The 27,530-nt window shown below is 43.7% G+C and overlaps 1 protein-coding gene across 1 annotated transcript in view; it reads right to left on the reverse strand.

The window, feature by feature from the left end:
- The window catches only part of TRPA1 (transient receptor potential cation channel subfamily A member 1), a 71,276-nt gene that overhangs the window by 35,303 nt on the left and 8,443 nt on the right, over positions 1-27,530 (reverse strand). The window contains exons 6-8 of the mRNA XM_029913335.1: positions 27,385-27,530; positions 23,216-23,352; positions 21,072-21,120 (exon numbers count right to left, since the gene is read on the reverse strand). Of these exons, the coding sequence (XP_029769195.1) occupies positions 21,072-21,120; positions 23,216-23,352; positions 27,385-27,530 (332 nt within the window). The remainder of the gene's footprint in view (positions 1-21,071; positions 21,121-23,215; positions 23,353-27,384) is intronic.

Genomic DNA, 27,530 nt, shown 5'->3' on the forward strand with positions numbered 1-27,530 from the left:
GATACATCAGATCCTGCTTTATGGCCGGCGATCCTAAACTCTGCTGATATTGATCGTAAAATTTTGAACGGGCCGGGCGAAACTGAGGATATGTCGTTTCCAGTAAATGAGCAGAAGCGACACTTCTCAAAGTTACCCTGCGAAAGAGTGCTCGAGAATGGTGAGAAACTGAATCGACATTGGCTAGCTTATTCAAAGTCAACTGACAAAGTGCTCTGGTTTTGTTGCAAAATATTTGACAAGAATGTCAAATCATTGCTTGCACTTTCCTCGTAAAATTACTGGCATAACTTAGCTGATGCTCTGAAGCAACATGAAAAGTAACCCAGCCATTTTATGGCCTACTCTAAATGGATGGAGGTCAAGTCCAGGCTCAAGCTGAATAAATGCATAGATGCAGAAAACCAGTGCATTAATAATGTAGAAACCCATCATTGGAGAAATGTGTTCAAGTGTCTGATCTCAATTGCCCTCTTCCTTGCGAAGAATAATTTGGCTCTCCTGGGCTCTTCGGATACATTGTTCACTAAGCATAATGGTAATTTCCTCGGTTTGGTAGCGCTCCTTGGGAAATACGACACTGTCACGCATGAACACCTACATCGAGTAGTTCGTAAAGAATCTATGACCCATTCCTGCAGCAAAACAATTCAAAATGAATTGACTGACATGGCAAGGAAGTTGCTTGACAACATATTGATGCAACTCAGCAAAGCAAAGTACTATGCCTTGTGACAAAGTTCCTCCTCTATCTTAGAATCATAGAATCATAGAATATCAGGGTTGGAAGGGACCTCAGGAGGTCATCTAGTCCAACCCCCTGCTCAAAGCAGGACCAATTCCCAACTAAATCATCCCAGACAGGGCTTTGTCAAGCCGGGCCTTAAAAACCTCCAAGGAAGGAGATTCCACCACCTCCCTAGGTAACGCATTCCAGTGCTTCACCACCCTCCTAGTGAAATAGTGTTTCCTAATATCCAACCTAGACCTCCCCCACTGCAACTTGAGACCATTGCTCCTTGTTCTGTCATCTGCCACCACTGAGAACAGCCGAGTTCCATCCTCTTTGGAACCTCCCTTCAGGTAGTTGAAAGCAGCTATCAAATCCCCCCTCATTCTTCTCTTCTGCAGACTAAACAATCCCAGTTCCCTCAGCCTCTCCTCGTAAGTCATGTGCTCTAGACACCTAATCATTTGTGTTGCCCTCCGCTGGACTCTTTCCAATATTTCCACATCCTTCTTGTAGTGTGGGGCCCAAAACTGGACACAGTACTCCAGATGAGGCCTCACCAATGTCGAATAAAGGGGAACGATCACGTTCCTCGATCTGCTGGCAATGCCCCTACTTATACAGCCCAAAATGCTGTTAGCCTTCTTGGCAACAAGAGCACACTGTTGACTCATATCCAGCCTCTCGTCCACTGTGACCCCTAGGTCCTTTTCTGCAGAACTGCTACCTAGCCATTCGGTCCCTAGTCTGTAGCAGTGCATAGGATTCTTCCGTCCTAAGTGCAAGACTCTGCATTTGTCCTTGTTGAACCTCATCAGGGTTTTTTTGGCCCAATCCTCTAATTTGTCTAGGTCCCTCTGTATCCGATCCCTACCCTCCAGCATATCTACCACGCCTCCCAGTTTAGTGTCATCTGCAAACTTGCTGAGAGTGCAGTCCACACCATCCTCCAGATCATTAATAAAGATATTAAACAAAACCAGCCCCAGGATCTACCCTTGGGGCACTCCGCTTGAAACCGACTGCCAACTAGACATGGAGCCATTGATCACTACCCGTTGAGCCCAACGATCTAGCCAGCTTTCTATCCACCTTACAGTCCATTCATCCAGCCCATACTTCTTTAACTTGGTGGCAAGAATACTGTGGGAGACCGTATCAAAAGCTTTGCTAAAGTCAAGGAATAACACATCCACTGCTTTCCCCTCATCCACAGAGCCAGTTATCTCATCATAGAAGGCAATTAGGTTAGTCAGGCATGACTTCCCCTTGGTGAATCCATGCTGACTGTTCCTGATCACTTTCCTCTCCTCTAAGTGTTTCATAATTGATTCCTTGAGGACCTGCTCCATGATTTTTCCAGGGACTGAGGTGAGGCTGACTGGCCTGTAGTTCCCCGGATCCTCCTTCTTCCCCTTTTTAAAGATGGGCACTATATTAGCCTTTTTCCAGTCATCCGGGACCTCCCCCGATCGCCATGAGTTTTCAAAGATGATGGCCAATGGCTCCGCAATCACATCCGCCAACTCCTTTAGCACCCTTGGATGCAGCGCATCCGGCCCCATGGATTTGTGCTCATCCAGTTTTTCTAAATAGTCCCAAACCACTTCTTTCTCCACGGAGGGCTGGTCACCTCCTCCCCATATTGTGCTGCCCAGTCCAGCAGTCTGGGAGCTGACCTTGTTTGTGAAGACAGAGGCAAAAAAAGCTTTGAGTACATTAGCTTTTTCCACATCCTCTGTCACTAGGTTGCCTCCCTCATTCAGTAAGGGGCCCACACTTTCCTTGACTTTCTTCTTGTTGCTAACATACCTGAAGAAACCCTTCTTGTTACTCTTAACATCTCTTGCTAGCTGCAACTCCAAGTGCGATTTGGCCTTCCTGATTTCACTCTTGCATGCCTGAGCGATATTTTTATACTCCTCCCTGGTCATTTGTACAATTTTCCACTTCTTGTAAGCTTCTTTTTTGTGTTTAAGGTCAGCAAGGATTTCACTGTTAAGCCAAGCTGGTCACCTGCCATATTTGCTATTCTTTCTACACATCGGGATGATTTGTTCCTGCAACCGCAATAAGGATTCTTTAAAATACAGCCAGCTCTCCTGGACCCCTCTGCCCTTCATGTTATTCTCCCAGGGGATCCTGCCCATCTGTTCCCTGAGGGAGTCAAAGTTTGCTTTTCTGAAGTCCAGGGTCCGTATTCTGCTGCTCTCCTTTCTTCCTTGTGTCAGGATCCTGAACTCGACCATCTCATGGTCACTGCCTCCCAGGTTCCCATCCACTTTCGCTTCCCCTACTAATTCTTCCCTGTTTGTGAGCAACAGGTCAAGAAAAGCTCTGCCCCTAGTTGGTTCCTCCAGCACTTGCACCAGGAAATTGTCCCCTACACTTTCCAAAAACTTCCTGGATTGTCTGTGCACCGCTGTATTGCTCTCCAAGCAGATATCTTGGTGGGTCCTGCGCTTATTGGCGGAATTTCTTGCCTCAGAGATTCACCATATGGGTTGGGGAACAGCCCAGAGACCTTCCCCTCTGGAAGAACCCACAGTCCAGGTCAATTGGGAGGTTTGGGGGGATCCCAGGCCCGCCCTCTACTCTGGGTTCCAGCCCAGGGCCCTGCGGACTGCAGCTGTCTATAGTGCCTCCTGTAACAGCTGCATGACAGCTACAACTCCCTGGGCTACTTCCCCATGGCCTCCTCCAAACACCGTCCTTATTCTCACCACAGGACCTTCCTCCTGGTGTCTGATAACGCTTGTGCTCCTCAGTGCTCCAGCAGCACACCCTCTCACTCTCAGCTCCTTGCGCCGCTTGCTCCCAGCTCCTCACACTCGCACCACAAACTGAAGTGAGCTCCTTTTAAAACCCAGGTGCCCTGATTAGCCTGCCTTAATTGATTCTAGCAGCTTCTTAATTGGCTTCAGGTGTCCTGATTAGCCTGCCTGCCTTAACTGGTTCTAGCAGGTTCCTGATTACTCTAGTGCAGCCCCTGCTCTGGTCACTCATGGAACAGAAAACCACTCATCCAGTGACCAGTATATTTGCCCTCTACCAGACTCCTGTACCCCATTGGTCTGGGTCTGTCACATATCCCTCCCCCTTGCTGAACGCCAAGGGGTTGGGCAGCTTGGGACGCCAGACAGTGCACACGTGACAAGCCATCGGCGTTGCCATGACGGCTCCCTGCTCTGTGTTGCACACGGAACTGGAAAGGTTGGAGGGATAAGAACCATCTGGTCACCCTTGTGTTCTTCTCCTTGTTCCGCTGCATCCATTGAAGAGGGGCATGGTCGGTCACGAGGACAAATCTGCGCCCGAGCAGGTAGTAGCGCAATGTTTCCATGGCCCATTTTACAGCGAGGCATTCTCTCTCCACCACTGCATATTTTTGTTCCCTTGGAAGGAGTTTCCGACTGAGGTATAGACTTGGGTGTTCCTCCTCCCCGACCATCTGTGATAGAACAGCCCCCAACCCTACTTCCGATGCATATGTCTGCAGGATAAACTCCTTGGTGAAATCAGGGGCTATCAGTATGGGGTTACTGCAGAGGGCAGTCCGTAGGTCTGTGAATGCTTCCTCTGCTGCGTCAGACCATCTCACCAGATCAGGTCCACGGGCTTTCACTAGGTCTGTCAGAGGGCTTGCCCTTGTGGCAAAGTGGGGGATAAATCGTCGGTAATACCCCACCACACCTAGGAACGCCCGGACTTGTTTCTTGCGACTTGGTCGGGGCCAATTTTGGATGGCCTCTAACTTGTTCACTTGGGGTTTTACCAAACCTTTTCCCACAATGTAGCCAAGATATTTGGCCTCCGTAAACCCTACAGCGCACTTGGCAGGGTTTGCTGTAAGGCCAGCTCGCCTGAAGGTATCGAGGACTGCCTCCACCTTCTCCAGGTGGGTTTCCCAGTCTGGGGTATGAATGACCACATCGTCCAAGTAGGCAGCAGCATAACTGTTATGCGGGCGTAATAGCTTGTCCATGAGGCGCTGGAAGGTAGCTGGGGCCCCATGTAGTCCAAAAGGGAGGACAGTATATTGAAAAAAACCCTCTGGTGTAGAGAACGCAGTCTTTTCCTTTGCGTCTTCTGCAAGGGGAATCTGCCAGTACCCCTTTGTCAAGTCTAGGGTAGTCAAGTACCGGGCATTACCCAGATGGTCCACTAGCTCATCTATGCGAGGTATGGGGTACGCGTCGAACTGGGATACTTCGTTTAGTGGCCGGAAGTCGTTGCAAAATCTTGTGGTGCCATCAGGTTTGGGCACCAGCACGATTGGGCTGGACCACTGACTGTGGGATCCTTCGATGATCCCCAACTCCAGCATTTTTTTTACTTCTGCTTTTGTTGTTCGACCAGGTTTTGTCGAGAACACATCTTGGTTCCGGAAGATCATCTCAGACACCTCATTCTTCTGGTCTGGTGTTAAATCGGGAGACACTCTCACCTGTTTGGAAGGCTTGTTTTCCTGGGTTAGGTCTTTTTGGACCGTTGTGCATGCCTCTTGTGCATGCCAGGGTTTCAGAAGGTTAACGTGATAAATCTGTTCTTGTTTTCTGCGTCCTGGCTGCAGCACCTTGTAAGTTACTTCCCCCATGGGTTCAACCACCTCATAAGGCCCCTGTCATTGGGTCAGAAGCTTGCTTTCTGCCATGGGTACCAACACCATAACCCGATCCCCTGGTTGGAACTGTCGCACTTTTGCCTTGTGATTGTAATGGGTTTGCTGGGCCTCCTGTGCCTTCTCCAAATGTTCCCGTACAATAGGGGTAACCTGGGCTATCCGGTCTTGCATCTGCATTACATGCTCTATTATATTTCTCCCCTCATTGGGTTCCTCTTCCCAGATCTCTTTGGCGATATCTAGTATGCCACGGGGATGACGCCCGTATAATAACTCGAAGGGGGAAAACCCAGTTGAGGCCTGAGGTACCTCCCGGATAGCGAACATAAGGTAGGGTAGTAGGGTGTCCCAATCCTTCCCGTCCCGACTTACCACCTTCCTTATCATAGCCTTGAGGGTTCGGTTAAATCTTTCTACCAACCCATCAGTCTGCGGATGGTAGACCGAAGTTCTCAGGGTATGTATATGGAGCAGCGTACAGAGGTCCTTCATTAGCTTCGACATAAATGGGGTTCCTTGGTCGGTTAATATCTCCTTCAGTAGTCTCATTCGGGCAAAGATCCCCACCAGCTCTTTGGCTATAGTTTTAGAGGCCGTGTTCTGCAGGGGGACGGCTTCTGGGTAGCGAGTAGCATAGTCCAAAATAACAAGTATATATTGGTGGCCCCAAGCCGTCTTCTCCAGGGGTCCCACTAGGTCCATGGCTATTCGCTCGAAGCGGACCTCTACGATGGGAAGGGGTACTAAAGGTGCCCTCAAGTGGGGACAGGGACTGTGCAGCTGACACTCCGGGCAGGAGGCACAGTACCTCCGCACTTCTTCATGTACTCCGGGCCAGAAGAACCGTCGTAAGACTCATGCCAGGGTCTTCTCTACTCCCAAATGCCCCCCAAAAAGATGACTATGAGCAAGACTTAATACAGCGTTCTGGTGTTTTTGAGGTACTAGGATCTGCTGTACCTTCTGCCCCTGTACTGGTGCAACCCGATATAAGAGATCCTTCTTCATTATGAAGTAGAGTCCTGGTCCCTGGGTTTTCCCTTCCACGGGGACCCCATCTATTTCAGTCACCTCCTTCCTAAGGTTGTCATACCTTGGGTCTTCTGCCTGGTCCCGTCCAAAATTTCCTCTCCCGGGGCTAATCTGCCCAAGATATAGGGGCCCAGTCTCTGTTGCCTCTACAGGTTCAGAAGCATTAGGGTGGGGGTCAGACTCAGGTGCTTCTCCCTCCTGCGTGGCCTCCTTTTCAGCTGTGTGGGTCCGCCTACCTACAAGCCCTCTGGCTTTGGGTCAGTATTCGGGTTCCCAAGGCCTTAGCTGCCCTTCTTTCCCTTTTTGTCTTTCTACCCTGTCTGGGAGTGGAGAACAAATCTGGGGATATTTCAGAGAAGATTGGGGGTTGACAGTCTGCTGTGGATGCCTCACCAATTTTAGGGTCCCCATCTTTCTCTAATCCCCCTACTGGGAGTAAGTTTCCAAACCCTGGGAAGTCCCTCCCTATGAGCACCGGGTATGGGAGTTTAGGGACTACACCTGCTGCTACCTCAGTAGTGTTCCCTTGGATCTCGATTTTTACTGGGATGGTGGGGTAGTAACTAACTGTCCCATGGACACAGGTTATCCCCGTACGTTTAGCCTGTAGCAGCTGACTACGCTTCATGAGCTTCCCTGAGATAAGCGTGATAGCACTCCCTGAATCAACCAGTGCCGTGGTCCCTATCCCATTTAGTTTCACTGGTCTGGTATACATATGTGGGGTTAGTGAGACCCCCACAAGGTGGATTAGGGAGCATGGATCTGCCCAGTTCCCCAGGTTACACTGCATAGGCTCCTCAGCATTGGGACACTGTGCAGCTATGTGTCCCCACTCCCCGCAGGCATAACATCTGTATGGAGCCCTAGGCGTTCCCCGGTCTCTTGGTTTGGGCAGTCTAACATCACGATCCTCTTCTCCCTCAGTGCTCCGACTCTTTGTGGCCTCTGATGGGTCTTCAGCCTCTCTCTTTTTCCACCTGGGCCCTCCTGGAGGCCCAGTCACCCAAACTTTAGGGCTTGGTGCTGCTAGTTTAACCCGGGGTGCCTCTTCCTTAACTGGTCAGGTCAGCTCCCTCGCTGTCCTTCGCCTCTCTACCAGGGCGACAACCTCGTCATAGGTGGAGGGTTCATTCTGGCTTACCCAGGCACGAAGGTCTGGTGGTAGTCCCCTCATGTATTGGTCGATGACCAGAACCGCTAGTATCTCTTTCGGACTCCGGGACTCTGTTTGCAACCACTTCCATGCGAGATGGATGAGGTTATACAATTGGGACCGCGGGGTTTTGTCTTCCTGGTACCTCCAACTGTGATACTGCTGGGCCCGCACTGCTGTCGTTACCCCAGATCTGGCCAGGATCTCTGCTTTCAGCTGGGGGTAGTCTGCCGCAGCCTCTTCAGGCAGATCATGGTAGGCCTTCTGGGCCTCCCCACACAGAAATGGGGCAAGGATGCCAGACCACTGATCTCAAGGCCAGGCCTCCCATAAGGCTGTCCTCTCAAAAGCCAGAAGGTATGCCTCTACATCATCCTCCCGTGTCACTTTCTGCAGCCAATGGCTGGCCCATATGAGCCGCGTCCCATCATGGCCGCGATTCAGCTCTGTAAGGGACTTTACCTGGTTTACTAGTTCCCGCAACATAGCTCGGCCTTGAGCAGCCTGGTCCATCAGCAGGCGATTGGTCTCTTGCTGCAGCCGCACTGCCTCCTGTTGGGTGGCTGCCTGGACACGGGTAGCCTCCTGCTGGGCCGCCGTAGCTTGTATCAGTGCCCGCACTACGTCATCCATTGTGGTGAAAAAAAATAAACCCTCTCCCTTTTTTGTTTTGTTTTTGTTGTTGTTGTTGTTTTAAATCACCCTCCTTCTTCCGCCGCGCTGTGCACCCCAAGATCCCACCCCTGACACCAGTGTGACAAAGTTCCTCCTCTATCTTGGTGGGTCCTGCACTTATTGGCGGATTTTCTTGCCTCAGAGATTCACTATGTGGGTTGGGGAACAGCCCAGAGACCTTCCCCTCTGGAAGAACCCACAGTCCAGGTCAATTGGGAGGTTTGGGGGGAACCCGGGCCCGCCCTCTACTCCGGGTTCCAGCCCAGGGCCCTGTGTACTGCAGCTGTCTATAGTGCCTCCTGTAACAGCTGCATGACAGCTACAACTCCCTGGGCTACTTCCCCATGGCCTCCTCCAAACACCTTCCTTATTCTCACCACAGGACCTTCCTCCTGGTGTCTGATAATGCTTGTGCTCCTCAGTGCTCCAGCAGCACACACTCTCACTCTCAGCTCCTTGCGCCTCTTGCTCCCAGCTCCTCACACTCGCACCACAAACTGAAGTGAGCTCCTTTTAAAACCCAGGTGTCCTAATTAGCCTGCCTGCCTTAACTGGTTCTAGCAGGTTCCTGATTACTCTAGTGCAGCCCCTTCTCTGGTCACTCAGGGAACAGAAAACTACTCGTCCAGTGACCAGTATATTTGCCCTCTACCAGACTCCTGTACCCCACTGGTCTGGGTCTGTCACAGCCTTAATAATAGACTGCGCTCACAGTGAAAAGATGTCATTTACAGTAAGATTTGTTGACAACAAGGATGGCTGTATCCAAGGAAAGGGACACTGTATCTGTTTCCAGTCTGTGGATGACTTTACTGGAAAAGGCCTAAGAGAAGTGTTTATGAACGTTTTGAATGAGAATAAAATAAAGCTTCAGGACTGCTGTGGCCAAGGCTATGACAACAGCATGAACATGAAGGGAAGAAACAGTGGTGCCCAAGCAAGGATCTTTGCGTTGAATCCAAGAGCTTTCTTCATGACTTGTGGCTGCCATTTCCTCAACCTGGTTGTGTCAGATACAGCATCATCTTCTTTAGATTCAGTATCTCTCTTCGGAGTACTGCAAATAATATACGTCCTATTTTCAACATCAACTATCAGGTGGAAGATCCTCACAGACAATGTTACAAATCAGACCATGAAGCCGCTAAGTGACACTTGCTGGGAGAGCCGCATTAACAGCGTGAGGCCAGTGAGGTACCAAGTGACTGATGCGCTGATGGCATTTGCGCAGTCGAGTAAAGCCAAGGCTGGAATGCAACACGAGGCTCAAAGCCTGGCAAACCAGATCATTGACTTAAAATTTCTGGTCTCAATTGTAGTTTGGCACTATACCCTGTTCCAAGTAAACACTGTAAGCAAGGCGTTACAAACTCAGTTGATGGACATCACGACCACTACTACTTTGATGAGAAGCTGCCTTGATTTCATTGTGATCTATAGAGACAACGGATTTGAAAATGCCATCACTGCTGCCAAAGAAATGGCAGAAAACTTTGGAGTTGAGCCTGTCTTCAAGGAAACTTGTATTCATTGGAAGAAGAGACAGTTTGGTTCTGAGGGCAGAGATGAGGTGATGGAAAGCTCGGAAGAAAAATTCAAGAGAGTGTTTTTTTGCTCGCTCATTGACACTGTTTGGATGTCCATCGAAGAAAAGTTTGGATAAATGAAACACCATGAAAAGACCTGGGGTTTTTTGTATGACCTTAGTAAGCTACCAGTGCACAGGAAACCACTCTTGAACAATTGTACAGACCTTCACCAGACACTGACATGTGGGGAATGTTCGGACGTCAATGATAAAACCCTCTATGGTGAATTGGACAACATCCATCATATTTTGCAACATGAGAAGCAATCTCCACTACAAATTCTCCAATTCATTTCTGATGCAGAGCTGAAGGACACTTTTCTTAATGTGTGGATAGCTTGGAAGATTCTGCTCATGCTGCCGGTGATAGTCGCGAGTGGTGAGCGCAGTTTTTTGAAGCTTGGGCTCGTTAAAACATACCTTCGACTGATAATGGCTGATGTGAGTCTGACATCACTTGTTATTTTATCGTTTGAAAGTGGCATTGGCCAGTCTTTGGATCTCTCTGACACTGTGCTTCAGTCCATGAGGGCAAACGCGAGAAAAGTGACATTTTGAACTCAAGGACTAGGGTTAACATTTTAAGGCTGTCACCTACTGTAATACTATTGAATACTGGTTCACCCAATGTTGGTGCACAGTTCAATATCTTGATGTTAGTACATTTCAGTTATTCTTAAAATTAAAAAGTTTCTATAAGCTTAGAGAAAACAATTTTTTTGATTTGCGTACATGTGGCATACAGATTTACAGATCCTAGTGTGCAAATTTATCAACTTATATGACAGGGATAAATCATGCATGCAAATTGTGCATCAAAGTCATGAAATGGGCTAGAAATGTAATAAAAAATAAGGTATTCAAAACCTTATAAGGTATTTAACAAATGGGGGGAGGGCAGAAAAGATACTCCTCACCTGGGGCGCCATTTGCTCTAGGGTCAGCCCTGGAGTTAGGTGCCTATTTTAATGGACCCAAGTTTGAAAACAATAGACTTAGTGGTCTGGAAATGTACCAAAATTACAGCCCTGATGAATGAGGTTCCCTACCTATCCACATAATAGGCAGCAACAGTGCAAGCCTCTTCTAAACTACCATACCACTGCAGTTTACCCCTGTTCTGGAGGAATGACATCCAGAAATTAATGTAATTTGATCTCTATGCCCATTAAATCCTTGTTTTCTCTGCTCAGGCTGCCAGGGAGTGCAAGTAAAGGGCCAATACGTGGCAACTTCGATGGTGGATTTTGTGATGTGGACATTTCTAGAGCTGAGAGACGAACTCAGATCATGGAATTAAGACTAGGTTACATATAATGCAAGTCTGACCCAAAATCAATTGAAGTGAATGGGAGTCTTTCCATTAATTTCAACTGTCTTTGGATCAGGCCCTAAATCATGAAATCATGAGACAATTATTAACCAAAGCCACAATCAATATTTAACTTGAGGAACAATAAATCTTGTTGTTCATAGAAACGTGATAAGTTATATTGATTGTTATATACATAATGACTATTTTCACCAGAAACACCAGGAAGTTATCTAGCAAGGCCACGAATTGCTTAAGGATAACAAATAATTCCCTGCCCCCTGTCTCTCAGTTGCCATTCATTCTGTAACTTAAGAGGTCAACTCGGGGGGGGAAGTGTTCATTTCTGATGAGCCTATCAAACAGAGATTTTCCTATCTGATTGGCTATCAGAGTTTAAATATAATTTCAGACGATACAGCTGCAGCAAGTCACAAATAGTCATTTACATAAACATTCTGAGTAGTTACCTTTACTCCAGACATTACTGTTGTTGACCTCTCAGGAACATGAATTCAACAATATTGTACATCCTATATGTTTTAATGTATTTAACAAGATTAAGACCAGTATATTATATATATATTTAACAAGGACATCAGGAATAGAAGATAATGTATATTTATAACATGCTCAAGTTATTGGTGCTCTACAAACCTTAACTTCTTGAATTTTCTGACTTGTGTAATTTAGTTATCCTGAAAGTTACTTTAATGTTATTCCTGCATTTAATATAGTTGTTTTTAATTGAAACAGGAGACAATGAAAATATAAAAGGAAAGAAGAAGAAAAAAAGAATAAAGGGCTAATAAAGTGCTTTAGAAACCCCTTAGTGATATAAAATCACTTCAGGGAGAGAACCTTTCATTAAAATGTTCTTAACTCAAGATGCCTTAACTGAGGCAGTCCTTAAGAGAGACATCCTTAACTCAGGAAGTCTTGAGCATGTAAAGAGATCTCAAAGCTAACTTGTCCAGTATACACACCGAATTCTAAATCATTATAGCCTAAAGTCCTAATGAAATATGATGCAACCAATTCTAAAGCAAATTTGTGAACATTTTGACTTTGCTGTTCTGATTTTTTTAAATTACTCATAACAACTGAATACCTAATATGTGTATGCAATTACATCATTTGTGTGCACAAATCAGATGCTTGCCAATACAGTAGAGACAAAGAACTGTCTATGTGTATATGCAAATATTATAGTTGTGAATATAATTGCACAAGCATTGGATACACAATTGAACACAATTTGCAAATACACTTTTTTAAATTAGATTCATAAAGTTCAAAACATTTAAAATAATGACCTAGATTTTCTTTTTCAAGCTTAATTTGTTTTGCTTCTTAAGGCCCTGATTTATCAAAACACTTAAGCATATCAATTTCTGTTCAAGAAATAACATCAGATGCTTAAGTCCCACTCAAGTTAAAGCACCTGCTGAAATGTTATGATGAACCAGGGCCTACATGAGGATGACAAAACAAACCATTAGTTCAATTTTTAGCTGCAGGGCTTGATTCTCCACTGCTTTGCATCTTGTGCAGTCATCCACATTGGGCACAATGAGTACAAAGTGGGTGTATAATGCTACAGAAGAATTCTGCTTTTGTGGGGATGATCAGGCTCTCATTGTCTAAAACATGACATATAACTTTATACCTGTTAAGAATGTTGTTTACAGCTGCCATTTTTATTTCCAAGTAGAAAAAGCACTTACAATAAGATAAATGTTTATACAAGCTAACATATCTGAAATGAGATGCGGATTCTTAAAGAATACAAGTGATAACCAAACCCAAAGTCAATATTTCTCTCTTTTTACTATGGAGACAATAGGCAGGATCCTGAGCCATGTTGTGGCAGGAAAGCTGCACTAAACTGGGAGCTCATGAGTCCCATAGAGCAGTGAAATCTCTGTCTGACACAATCAGTTCTATACCACCCTTTCCCACTTAACCCTGCTCATACCCAGTGTAGAAGATGCCACAGAAGCATGCCAGGAGAGAGGAAACAGAAGTAACAGCTGAAATGTGCAGTGTTTTGTTGATCTTAGCTGGTACTTTGGGGCTTATTAGAAGCCACTGCAAATGACAGCAGTCTTGAGGTGGTCTTAATTAATGTAGAGGTCTAAACCAGCTCCAAACTGCACCAGGGAGCAAGGAGTGCAAAGACAGCACATAGTCACTGTAATAGAATGCTAAACTGTACTATACTGTTCAGCCACTAGCCAGCAATGAGTGTATAAATACCTTATGTAAATGACCCTCAGCCATACCTGGAAGACCATTGAAGGATCTTATGACGCACATATCTGGTGTGTATAAGCAAGCTCTGAGCCCTGTCCATACCAGATACAGAAACATTACATGGTGTCAGGAGTAAGATAAGAGCAGAAACAGAAGGAAAACAGCTATAAAGGTTGCAGACAGAAGGGACACAGCAACAAAGGTTGCAGGATCTCATCAACATGCCACTCTTCAATGCTCCAGAGAACTTCAGTTTGGATAAACCTTCAGAATGGACAGACTGGAACAATATTGTGCAAAATTTTTCATTGCTACCAAGCTGCACAAAGAAACTGAAGATATACAGGTATCGTCTTTAATTTATGCTGTGGGGAAGCAAGCAGGTCATATCTTTCAATCCTTTGACATTACTGAAGACAGTCACAAAGATGCCTATCAAAGGGTTTTGGCTATGTTTGATGCATACTTTATACCTCAGAGAAACGTGGTTTATGAAAGAGCATGTTTTTACCAGAGAACTCAGAACCAAGGAAAAATGTTGAATGTTTTATAAGAGTTCTACATATATTGGCTGAAAATTGATTTGGGGAATGCAAAACATGAATATATCAGAGACACATTGGTTATTGGGTTAACAGATAAAAACCTTTCACAGCAGCTACAACTGAAGACAGATTTAATTCTAGCCATAGCTACTCAAATAGCAAAATAGTCTGAACTGGTGAAACAGGAAACCTAGAGAAACTTGACAAACTTAAAAACCCGAAACTAGCTTAGCAACTGCAGACACTTGAGTCTTAAAAGTCACTATCATAAAACCCCTGATGCATGAAGAGAGAACTCCTAGGCTAAAAAGGACACATTCCAGCCTTCATGCACAAGGAGTGGAAAAAAGTCATATCCCAAGAGATGATGAATGTCCAGTTAGAGGCACAGGTTGTAATAAAAGCATGAAATATGGACATTTTACAGCTGAGAGTTAACTCATATTACAAACAATCAAGAGCCCTTGTTTTGGGGACATATCACTTGCAATGATATGGAACAGGGGTCGGCAACCTTTCAGAAGTGGTGTGCCGAGTTTTCATTTATTCACTTTAATTTAAGGTTTCGCGTGCCGGTAATACATGTTAACGTTTTTTAGAGGTCTCTCTCTATAAGTCTATATATAATATAACTAAACTACTGTTGTATGTAAAGCAAACAAGGTTTTCAAAATGTTTAAGAAGCTTAATTTAAAATTAAATCAAAATGCTGATCTTAAGCCACCGACCTGCTCAGCCTGCTGCCAGCCTGGGGTTCCGTTCACCTAGGTCGGCAGCGGGCTGAGCGGGGCCTGCGGCCGGAACCCCGGCTGGCAAGGGGCCAGCAGCCAGAACCCCAGGTTGGCAGCGGGCTGAGCGGGGCCGGTGGCTGGGATCCCACCTGGCAAGGGGCCGGCAGCCAGAACCCCAGACCGGCAGCCAGAACCCCAGACCAGCAGCGGGCTGAGAGGGGTCAGGGGCCAGGACCCCAGACAGGCAGTGGGCTGAGCAGGGCCAGCACCCCAGACCAGCAGCGGGCCGAGCAGCTCAGCCCGCTGCCGGTCTGGGATTCAGTCCGCTGGCTCCTGCCAGCCAGGGTCCTGGCTGCCGGCCCTGCTCAACCAGCTGCCGGTCTGGGGTTCTGGCTGCCGGCCCCTTGCCAGCTGGGGTCCCAGCCACCGGCCCCGCTCAGCCCGCTGCTGGCCTGGTGCTCAGGGTGGGGGTGGGGATGTGGGGGGTGCAAGAGTCAGGGCATGGAGTGTGGGGGGGCTGGGTATGTGTGGGGAGTGCAGGAGTCAGGGCAGGCAGTGTGGGGGGCTGGGTATGTGTGGGGAGTGCAGGAGTCAGGGCAGGGGGTGTGGGGAGTGCAGGAGTCAGAGCAGGGGTGTGTGGAGGGGCTGGGTATGTCTGGAGGGTGCAGGAGTCAGGGCAGAGGGCTGGGGGCATGTGAGGGGGTGCAGGAGTCAGGCCATGGGGTGTGAGGGGGCTGGGTATGTGTGGAGGGTGCAGGAATCAGGGATGGGGTTATGGGGAGGATGCAGGAGGCTGGGGTGCAAGGGGGGTGCAGGGGTCAGAGCATAGGGCTGGGGGGGTGGGCTGGGATCAGGGGGGTGCTCCCAGCCCCCTGAGTGGCTCACGGCAGGGGGCTGGAGGGATATGCCCCACTCCTACCCTCCTTCCCCCTGCCTCTTCTCCATCTCCTTACCGGTCTGAGCAGCGAGGGCGCTGGGGCTGCTCTTCTCCCCTCCCTCGCAAGGGCCATCGGCGGCAGGGAGGGAGAGGAGGCGGGGCATGACGCAGCACGCTGGGGGAAGAGGCGGGGGAGGGGGAAGCTTGGTTGCCGGCGGAGCCTGCCGTATAGCAGCAGCCGGCAGGACCAAGCTTGCTTCTGCCCCCTGCCCCCGTCAGAGAGAGCGGTAGGCGGAGGGTGGAGAAGAGCGGGCTGCGTCGGGCAGGATTTTTAATGGCACGCTGCTGCCTGCCGGGGTCCATAGGTTCACGTGCCATAGGTTGCCGACCCCTGATAAAGAACCTGCCTGGACAGTGAAACTGAATATTCATGGCATGACTATAGACTTAAAAATTGACTCAGGAGCTGATGTCTCAGTCACCCCAGATAGCACTTACAATCACCTTCAACCCCTCCCAGAGCTGAAGACACCTGACACAGCTCTAACTAGCCCTGGAGATACTCTGAAATGCATAGGCCAGTTCACCACAGAAACAACTTACAAAGACAAAAGCTTTGCATTCAGAGTGCATGTGATCAGAGGATCCAAGATCAACAACCTTCTCAGCAGCAGTATGGCACCCATGATGGGCCTAGTGAGAAATGTGGAGGAAGCTGATGATATCAAACTTTTGAGAGGAGATTGAGCACAAATCAATTTAAGAGATAATGCCGAACCACAGTATACAAACACCTATACCAGAAAGACCTTGGAAGAGGCTAGTGGCAGATTTATGCAAATTCAGAGAATATCGTTACCTGGTCATTGTGGACTATTTTTTCAGGTATATAGAAATAATGTACTTGGAAGACATAACATGTTGCAGTGTTATCAAGAAACTGAAGAGCACTTTTGCTTACTTTGGTATTCCGGAACAATTAGTGATGTACAATGGACAACAATTCGTTGCACCAGAATTTAAGTCATTCCAAATGAAATATGATTTTGATCATATTATTAGCTATACAGACAGCCAGGAAAATCTGACAGCATAAAGATCCATTCCTTGCTCTTCTGAGTTACAGATCAACACCAATAGTGATTACTTGATGCTGTCCTGCACAACTCCTGATGGGAAAGCAACACAGACCTACTCTTCCAACTTTGGGAAAGAATCTATTTCCAAAGTGGCCAGACATGAAGAGAGTTGCCAAATTGGATAAAAAGGCTAAAAGATCTTATGAACACTTTTACAACAGACATCACTCTGATGGAATGCACCCCTATATTCACACCCTACACACTACTGTAATAATCTTTGTATCAAATATGCCTTGTAAGATATCTTTTGAAAACAACTCATGGTCAATAATATCATGATGAAATGTGTGTAGTAAAATTATATGTAAAGTTATAAACATACGATGAAATCACATATAAAATGTGATTACCAGACAGGTCTGGGTAAATCAGTTTCTCTAAGATAAAGGACAAGCTGACACCACTAGCCAGGTGTCATCAAAGTTGATGGGCAATCACCCATTAAGTAGCCATTCTTTGGCAAGGAAGGGGGGCAGGAACAAACAGATCTGCACTGTAGCAAACAACAGCATGAAACCTCTTTCACCATGAAATGTCCTCAGAGTGGGAATAAACTTTATCCAGTGGATATAGTGTATTTAGATTTTCAGAAAGTCTTTGACAAGGTCCCTCACCAAAGGCTCTTAAGCAAAATAAGCAGTCATGGGATGAGAGGGAAGGTTCTCTCATGGATTGGTAACTGGTTAAAAGATAGGAAACAAAGAGTAGGAATAAATGGTCAGTTTTCAGAATGGAGAGAGGTAAATAGTGGTGTCCCCCCAGGGATCTGTACTGGGCCCAGTCCTATTTAACATGTTCATAAACGATCTGGAAAAAGGGGTAAACAGTGAGGTGGCAAAATTTGCAGATGATACAAAACTACACAAGATAGTTAAGTCCCAGGCAGACTGTGAAGAGCTACAAAAGGATCTCACAAAACTGGGTGACTGGGTAACAAAATGGCAGATGAAATTTAATGTTGATAAATGCAAAGTAATGCACATTGGAAAACATAATCCTAACTATACATATACAAAGATGGGGTCTAAATTAGCTGTTACCACTCAAGAAAGAGATTTTGGAGTCATTGTTGATAGTTCTCTGAAATCATCCACTCAATGTGCAGTGGCAGTCAAAAATGCGAACAGAATGTTGGAAATCATCAAGAAAGGATAGATAATAAGACAGAAAATATCATATTGCCTCTATATAAATCCATGGTACGCCCACACCTTGAATACTGCATGCAGATGTGGTTGCCCCATCTCAAAAAAGATATATTGGAATTGGAAAAGGTTCAGAAAAGGGCAACAAAAATGATTAGGGGTATAGAATGGCTTCCGTATGAGGAGAGATTAATAAGACTGGGACTTTTCAGCTTGGAAAAGAGGTGACTAAGGGGCTATATGATAGAGGTCTATAAAATCATGAGTGGTATAGAGAAAGTAAACAAGGAAGTATTATTTACTGCTCCTCATAATACAAGAACGAGGAGCCACCAAATGAAATTAATAGGTAGTAGGTTTAAAACAAACACAAGAAAGTATTTTTTCACACAACGCACTGTCAACCTCTGAAACTTCTTGCCAGAGGGTGTTGTGAAGGCCAATACTATAACGGGGTTCAAAAGGGAGCTAGATAGATTCATGGAAGATAGGTCCATCAATGGCTATTAGCCAGGATGGGCAGGAATGGTGTCCCTAGCCTCTGTTTGCCAGAAGCTGGGATTGGGTGACAGGGCATGGATCACTTGATGATAACCTGTCTGTTCATTCCCTTTGGGGCACCTGCCATTGGCCACTGTCAGAGGACAGGATACTGGGCTTCATGGACCTCTGGTCTGACCCAGTATGGCCGTTCTTATGTTCTTATTGAGGTAACTCTCAGGAAAATACATTGCAGAGGAGGACTGGACAATGAAGGAGAGGCAAAAACACCTCAATATATCTCTCCCTATCCATCTCTTGCTCTTTCACCTAAGAAGACAAAAGAAACCATCCCATTTACCTTTGGGAGAGATCCTGACCTGAAATTTGGTCAGCCCTGTTGCTGGGAGAATGTGGTAAGAATTTTATCTTGAACCACATTAAGTTTTAGCACTAGAAAGCATTTTATCTTTATTTCTCTTTTAACCATTTCTAACTTTAATACCTTATAATTGTACTCATGTAAAATCTATCTCTTTGTAGTTAAATAAACTTGTTTTATTCTTTAATTAAAACTAATCCAGTGTTGTCTTTAAACTGAACTGTATGGGATAATTCCATTTATGGTAGCAAACTCTTGTATATTGATCCCCTTAGAGGGGCAATGGGCCTAATATATCTGGACTGTCCAGGAGAGGGACAGACAGTGCAGAACACAGGTTTTGGAGGGAAATTTGGGACTGGGAGTGTGTTTGGGGTCACCCTGAAAGTGGTAATCAAGGCTGGTGGAAGCCAGAGTGTGACTGATGTATGGCTGGCAGGCTGCAGCTATACACAGACACTCAGGGCACGCTAGAAGGCTGTTTGTGAGCAGCCCAGGTTGGAGTTATAGCAGCAAAGCATTGTGAGGCACCCAAGTTTGCAGGGTAGGGATGATACAGCCTCTCAGTGGTCTGGATTGTACGGCCCAGAATGTCACAGTCGCTCATTTAGAGAACTGCCAGGTCTAGAATTTGGTGGCCATGTTCATGTCAAATTGGATGGAGAAAAGGGATGAACCTGTTGTAAAGAAAAAGAATTCAGCACTCAGATCATATGTAATCAACACCGACAGTGGAAAGTTCAACAGAAACTGTTGCCATATAGAGTTTGTTCCTCAATAGAGAACAATCAACAGAGCAAACTCTACGGATGTCGGATGTGGAACACGAAGAAGACAACTCAAGGATTCTGCACTGACTACAGCCAGTTGTTGCAACTAATGGACAGCCAGATGACCAAGTTGTTACATTTGGGTCGTGTAATTAGAAAAACAGTATGATTCAGAGACACTTAGCAGATTGATACATATTGAATTTCTAAGTCAGCATGATTATGTAAATTAGTGGTTTTAAACTTTTGTACTGGTGACCCCTTTCACATAGCAAGCCTCTGAGTGTGACCCTCCTTATAAATTAAAAACACCTTTTTATATATTTAACACCATTATAAATGATGGAGGCAAAGTGGGGCTTGGGGTGGAGGCTGACAGCTCACGACCCCCCATGTAATAACCTCGTGACCCCCTGAGGAGTCCCAACCCCCAGTTTGAGAACCCCTGCTGTAAATACTGTAAATGGTAGGAATGTAGAACTTAAAGGGGAAGATGTAATGGAACGCTAAAGCTAAACTGTATTATATTGCCAGACCTCAAAAATGCAACAAAAATATTATAGAGAACATCAGATAGGAATGCAAGTTCATTCTTAACAAATACAGTGTTAAATACTGGATTTTCATCCTTTACGCTCTAATTGTTTGTGTACGTGGACTTCCACATGCACAAACTAGTGCCTGCCCTTCGCAGGTGAAAACACGTATGTGCTTGTTACTACCCAAGGATAAGTTTAAGTAGTCTAATACCAAGTGTCAGCATTTGCTGATGTTAAAAAAAAAAAAAAAAAAAAAAACTGGTTCCGGAGCTCACTTTTACTAAAGTTCCTAAGATGAGGACAACTACTTGTATGGACTAAAACATTTCTAACATTTGTTGTCTGTTGACGCAACATTAAAGGCAAAATCTTCAGCTAATATAAACTGGCATAGCTCTACTGACTGACTCCTGACAATTTGCTCAGCACTGTACTAACACAGAGGATATAGTAGAGCATACAGTGGATATAAAAATATTTTTCTTTCTTTCCAATTATTCCATGAACAAACCCAATAAATCTCCTGTGGGATGTGTGTGTGTGTACAAGATATTGCTGGACCACACATGAACCCTCTTCCCCACCTAGAAACGTCTTTGCGATGCCTGTAACACACACACACACACACACACACACATGACGGGTGTGAGATTTCACTTCTGAAAAAAGCAAATGAATTAAATTAAATATATATTTAAATTTTATTTCCTTTCCTTGTGAATTACTTTAAAAGTGAGGTCAGCTGAATCATTCTGGCATATTCTATAAACACTTCTGAATGTTAAAACTCTGTCTAAATAATTCAAATACAAATACAGATTCAGTTTTGCAGCATCATTATGAACCCCTACAGAATGCTACAGTGAAATCATAACTATAGCAGTACTGTAATTTGCAGCTGTGTATTATGAAATATATTTAAACAAAAAAACCTGTTCCTGAAGAAAAATCCCGCTTTTGTAATTTCCTGTACTTGCTAAACAGGAAATTATTTTTTAAGTAAAAGTCTTTAATAGATGTTTCTATACAACCTGCATTAGTACCTAGCAACAATCTTTGTTAATATATTCCTTGATTAAATATTTACCATTGAAATTAAATACTCTGCCAGTTCATAGTGATCAAATAATGCAGTCCTGTGGGGGAAAAACATATAGTTATTTTAGAAAGGTCAATGAACTTTAAAAGTAAAGGCCAATGCTTTTCTACATCTGCTGCCTTCTTTTAGTGCTTTCAAATAATTTTCTTTATATAAGCAGAGAGAAAGAGAGACTAAAAATGCTTCCTTCATAATAGCTCATAGAATAAATTATTGTGGACCTTGTGGATTCCCTGTATTGTGGACCTTGGATTTTTAACCATGTTCAATTCTACAGATATGCTAAAAACTCATTGAGTGAAATCCTGGCCCCCGCTAAAGTCAATGGTAAAACTCCTATTGACTACAATACAGCCAGAAATTAGTACCTTTTATAATACCATAAAATGTTGATACAAAGTATTATGCACCAGGGGCTCGACTTATTCTGTGTACACCTGAAACTCCAAACGATTTCAATGGGATATGGCACCCGGAACTCCCACTGACCTTACTAGAAGCTTTGGATGTGTACAGAATGCCAGATCAGGCCGTGTAATTGCATTGACTCTGCTCAGGGAATATTCTGATTGTGGTAATCAATTCCATACCAAAACTAGAGAACGAATTAAAAGATACCTCAGGGCAAGAGGGGGAGGGGCAGGGGGCGCGTGTTATTAACTTAACAAAAGATATTTTTAAAATATTTGCATATTGTACAAATCTAAAATTTTATGCTGCAGTAGGATATTAAAATGTAATATTGTAGGGAAAAAATAAAATGAACCAAGCACTTTCAGAAAAATTATGAAGTTAGAAATTTAAAATGTTTTGAGAAATTGGGACTTTGCTGCATTTCAAATACATTAAAGAATTGTTATCTTCTCTGTTCCATTAAGGCTTAACACTAAATTTTACAACAGGTGATCTCAGTGTAATGTAGCTATACACAATTCCAGCGCCAAGGTGATAAAATTTCTCAGAGATACCACCTGACACATTGGTGGAGTTATTTTATAGACTGCGGAACATTATACTTAGAAGTGATGATATTAAAAGGGTGATTTTTAAAATAATATCAGTGATTCAAGTGTGTGGAGAGACTTCTACTATATACAGGAAATATTTCCTGCCAGGAAGATCAAATATTTAGCACATGGACAAAAGAAACTCCAAGATGACAGGACATAGGCTTTGTAAAATATTCAAACTGAAACCTGAAACCAGGACTCTAACTGGGTCTCATCCCACACACCCTTGCTGACCTTAACAGATCAGAGCCCCTATCTACCTTATGGAGTCTTCTGAGGAACCCAGTTAACAATGAACTCTTCTTGTGATGCCTGGTGGCACAGTCCTCATCCAAAATTCATTGGGTGGTGAGAAAAATCATCTGCTGTTGAGCAAATGGCCTGCTTTCCTATTTCCCTGCCTTTCTTCACCAGCAAAATCCTGATCTTGCTACTGCTGCTGCTTTAATTTACTCCGGGCTGAGATGCAGTTACATGTACAAATGGCCATTTACAAATTCTTGATTTGCATAAGCAATCATAGTAACTGTACATGGATGTGCAGTTGTACCCTGATTTTTTTGAAAATCAGGCACTAAATGGTTTTGTTACAGAACAGTGAAATAGACTCCAGTGCGCTTTTGACATTCCTTCTTCATTCATTTGTTTGGGAAGGTCCACTGAATCCTATTAAAACAAGTTTAGCATTTATTTGGGCCTGGTGCCTCAAGAGGCTTTTGATAGTTCCAAAACATCATCTTCTTCTATCTTCCCATGAGTATCCCTTTTCCAGTACTGCAATTTCTTTCAGCTGGTCTGCCCCCTGATCCTACACTAGAGTAGTTTTCCAGTTCAAAGAGGCAGTGTAAGTTGCTGAATGTACTATGTCAGATGCCAGAATCTCGATCTCTCTCTGGTCTTGACCCTAGGCACAGGACTCCAGGCATCCAGCAGCTTGATCAATCAACCAATTACACTGTGTCCTACTGAGATCACCTACCTCCTGAATCCACATATCAGTAAGAAATCCCTCCAGATGTGGATGCACATCCCCTGTTTTCTCTAATTAGTTGAAGTTATATTGTTGGCTATTGTTGGAACTGAAACAGTGATTATGAATATGATGTTAGAGGATTCTCTTACCTGTGAAGCAGTGTTTCCTTATTCCCATCTAGTGCATCAATAATAGATTCATCACCAGCATAGGATGACATCATTAATTTAACAATCTCAGTTGCTCCTTGGGTGGCAGCAAAATGAAGAGCTGTGCATTTTTCATTCTGCAAACAGGATTATAAGGCACAATTTAAAATCAAATTAATTTTCAATCAATTCAATCTGCTTAAAAGATGAGTCATAGCCTGGTAGCCTGACTTCAGTGACATGAACTGCCATGCAGGAGACCACACTTCAGTTCGTACACTTCGACTCTTACATATTAGACTACAGAAGTCTAGGAATAATGCAGTATTAATTAGATCATTTTTAAGGCCTACCTAATACTCTTAGTCATTGAGCAGCAGCCTCTTGAGCTGAGTGACATAGATGGACTGTGAAAAAGTCCAAGCTGTCCTTTGTAGCTTGAATAATAATGGCCACACTGAGTAGCCTTGAAGGTTGGAGGCTAAAGCAGAGGAAATCATCTGTAGGTAGGCAGGTAGGTACAACAATTCTCACAGGAAAAAATAGTCATTTTTTGTCATGTTAATTATTATATTTAATTTATTTCCTGAGATATATTTTCCAATTTCTTCATTTTATAAAAAGTAATTGTTTGCTTGTTAGCCCTTATTATCCATGTTAATATGTGATCTGTTTGACTGGGTGAATCATATCCACCGTTGACAGACGTCTGAGCAGTCTTGTGTTTTTCCTTTTGGCTACACATGTATAACTTTTAATGACCAGAAAGTCTCATTTAATTGAAATAGTATTTTTCATGATGCCATATCCATGCTTAAATACTCCCTGCACCATCCACTCACCAAAAAGGAAAAGCACAAGTGTTGTATTAACAGTTCACCACCAGATGATCTCATTTAGATACTACATATCCAAACAACAAATACATAAAGGAAAGAACGGGAGTACTTGTGGCACCTTAGAGACTAACACATTTATTTGAGCATAAGCTTTCATGGGCTACAGCCCACTTCTTCAGATGCATAGAATGGAACATATAGTAAGGAGATATATATACATACAGAACATGAAAAGGTGGAAGTAGCCATATCAACTCTAAGAGGCTAATTAATTAAGATGAGCTATAATCAGTAGGAGAAAAAAACTTTTGTAGTGATAATCAAGATGGGCCATTACAGACAGTTGACAAGGGGTGTGAGGATACTTAACATGGGGAAATAGATTCAATCTGTGTAATGACTCAGCCATTCCCAGTCTCTATTCAAACCTAAGTTAATGGTATCTAGTTTGCATATTAATTCAAGTTCAGCAGTTTCTCGTTGGAGTCTGTTTTTGAAACTTGCAGTGCCCCTCTGCCATATACATTGGCCAAACCAGACAGTCTCTATGCAAAAGAATAAATGGACACAAATCTGACATCAGGAATCATAACATTCAAAACCAATAGGAGAACACTTCAACCTCTCTGGTCACTCAGTGACAGACTTAAAGGTGGCAATTTTGCAATAGAAAAGCTTCAAAAACAGACTCCAACGAGAAACTATTTCCCCATGTTAGGTATCCTCACACCCCTTGTCAACTGTCTGCAATGGCCCATCTTGATTATCACTACAAATGTTTTTTTTCTCCTGCTGATTATAGCTCATCTTAATTAATTAGCCTCTTAGAGTTGATATGGCTACTTCCACCTTTTCATGTTCTGTATGTATATATATCTCCTTACTATATGTTCCATTCTATACATCTGAAGAAATGGGCTGTAGCCCACGAAAGCTTATGCTCAAATAAATGTGTTAGTCTCTAAGGTGCCACAAGTACTCCTGTTCTTTTTGCGAATACAGACTAACATGGCGGCTACTCTGAAATCTGTCATAAAGGAAAGACACACCTTTTTGTCAAGTCATGCAAATCCTTACTCACATGAGTATTCAATATTCACATGAGTAGAATTTACTCACACAAGTAATCTGATTAAGGTCTGGGCTCTCATCAGAAATATGTATTTGTTAGAAAACTGAATGAAGAACATAAGACTGTTCCACATTTAGCTGCATTAATAGAAATTCTGTAGCACACCCTCTTCCTCTCCAGCTTCCACGGGTCCACTAGTCTGATTGTAATCAGTAGGATTTCTTGTTTTACTTACACCAGTAGTCCTACTGATTACAATCAGACTAGTGGTCAGAGCGCGGTGAGCAGGATTTGACTTTTTAGATATAAAAAGTACTACAGTCTTTAGGTGAGTAAATGTTGCTTGATCCAGCATATCCTTAGTAATGTAAGAAGTCCTTACTCACACAAGGAGTCCTGTAGAAGTCAATAAGATAGCTTGCATGAGAAAGACAAACAGGGTCTGGTCAATAATTTGTCCTCCTGAGACATTCAACAACCCGTTTGTCACTGCAGGCCTTCTCTGCAAAGTTTCCCACTGAAATAACTATTTGTAAATACCACCTGCTTTTCATTTAGCTTTTCTAACAGAAATACATTGTTTTAAATGTCCCAACTTCCAGCAAAGTGCTGTTAAGAACTGTATAACTGGAAGTGCACTTCAGAACACAAATCCATGCCAGTAATATTTCCGCTTTCAAGCCTATTCTCATATTCCACAGTGTTTCTCTGGTTCACAATTGGCTTTCAGAATTGAGGAGCAGCTTCTGACACTGCTTCATCTGGTACAAAGGAGCCTTAAAACTGCCTTAGCCAGCTGAGGATTTCTCCTGACTCCAGCATGTTGCTCCTCATCTTCTCACTTCTCACAACCACATTACCTTCAAACAGCTCTGCTATTACAACATTTATTTCAGAATCTAGTTCACAACTACCTTCTTTTGTGGTGAAATACTGGCTCCATTTAAGCCAACAGGAATTTTGCCATTGACTTCAAGGGGGCCAGGATTTCATGCTTTGTTTGTAGGAGTTTTCTTGTCTTTGGATTTGCTCCAATCTCCCTCAGGAACCTTTTCTCATTCTACTCTCCTGGATGACACCACTTATCTAGCACTTAGTTTACTCTCTGCTGAGCTATGCAATCTAACCAGTGGTGGAGGGAGGGTCTTCTCTTCTGCAGTTCCTGCCATCTGGAAAAGTCTTCTTGTATTTCTCTATCTCTGATTCTCCATTTATTTACAAATTTCACCTGAAACCTTATTTTGGTTCATTTGCTTATTCCTCTTAATTTCCCTTAACTATCTGTGGAATTGCATTATTTCTCTGTGTAAAACTTTTCAGGATACAGTTTGTAAGGGAAAAAAGCGACTTACACTATTTCTAACAGACACAAGTATATTGTTAGGGCCCTTCATTTTTTGTTTGTATTTAATTTTTCCCAGGAATTTATCAGTGTTTATTACTACAACAACAAAAACAGGTGAACATTGGTGGAAAAAAACATTTTTCTGGGTAAATATTGAGGTTTATTTTGGTGGACTGAAGAACGGGAAAAAAGTATTCAATAGATTAATGCTTTGATGAATGGAACTCAATGTGCTTTACTGCAGAATTAAAACAGAACTCAAAACATAATGCCACCTCTGAGTTTAAGAAAACAATATATCTCTAATCCCCAAATAAAACTTTTCATTTGAATAAACAGTTTACTCTTGTAGACTTAAAACTATCAGCCTATAAATGTTTACATTAAATAATTGGGCCACATCATTTCCAGCGCATACACTCAATTTCATCCTTTTCTCCTGTTTTTGTTTTTTTTAAACTTTCAAATACTTCCTTATGTTCTGAAACTTATTCTGATACAGATTTTTATTTTCTTCCCATTTTAGTATGTCAGGTCTTTAAACCATTATCTGCTAGCAGCTTGAAATGTGTACGTGATGGGCATGAGATTCATCAGTAGGTTCAGATGGGCATGCACTTCAGAGCTTGCGTGTGTGCCTGTTCGTTTATTGTGCATATCTTCTACACTAATACATAGCCTTACTTTAACAGGCAGCTTTTCATGTACACACAGACTGATGTTTTATTGTAATACATATATCTCATGCAGTACATTGTATTTTCCTAATAAAACAAGTTATTTTTATATATTTGAATAATACAAAATCGGAAAAAAACAAATAATACCTTCTGTAAAACCCGGGATTTTTTCGGTAAAATCAGTTTAAACGGAAAACGAAGGGGATTATGTATTGTATTATATTAACAGTTACCTGTTTCAGATCAATCTGTGCTCCAAATTCAATGCACATTTTAATCATTTCCAAGTCTCCACTCTGAACTGCCAGATGAAGAGGACTGCACTTTCCATTATTGGTAAAATTGATGTGACTTTCAGTAGAATGGCCTAACTCTTCAC

The sequence above is a fragment of the Terrapene carolina genome, unplaced genomic scaffold (assembly GCF_002925995.2).
Source record: "Terrapene carolina triunguis isolate 2854851 unplaced genomic scaffold, T_m_triunguis-2.0 Scaffold58, whole genome shotgun sequence".
NCBI classification, from domain to species: Eukaryota; Metazoa; Chordata; order Testudines; family Emydidae; genus Terrapene; species Terrapene triunguis.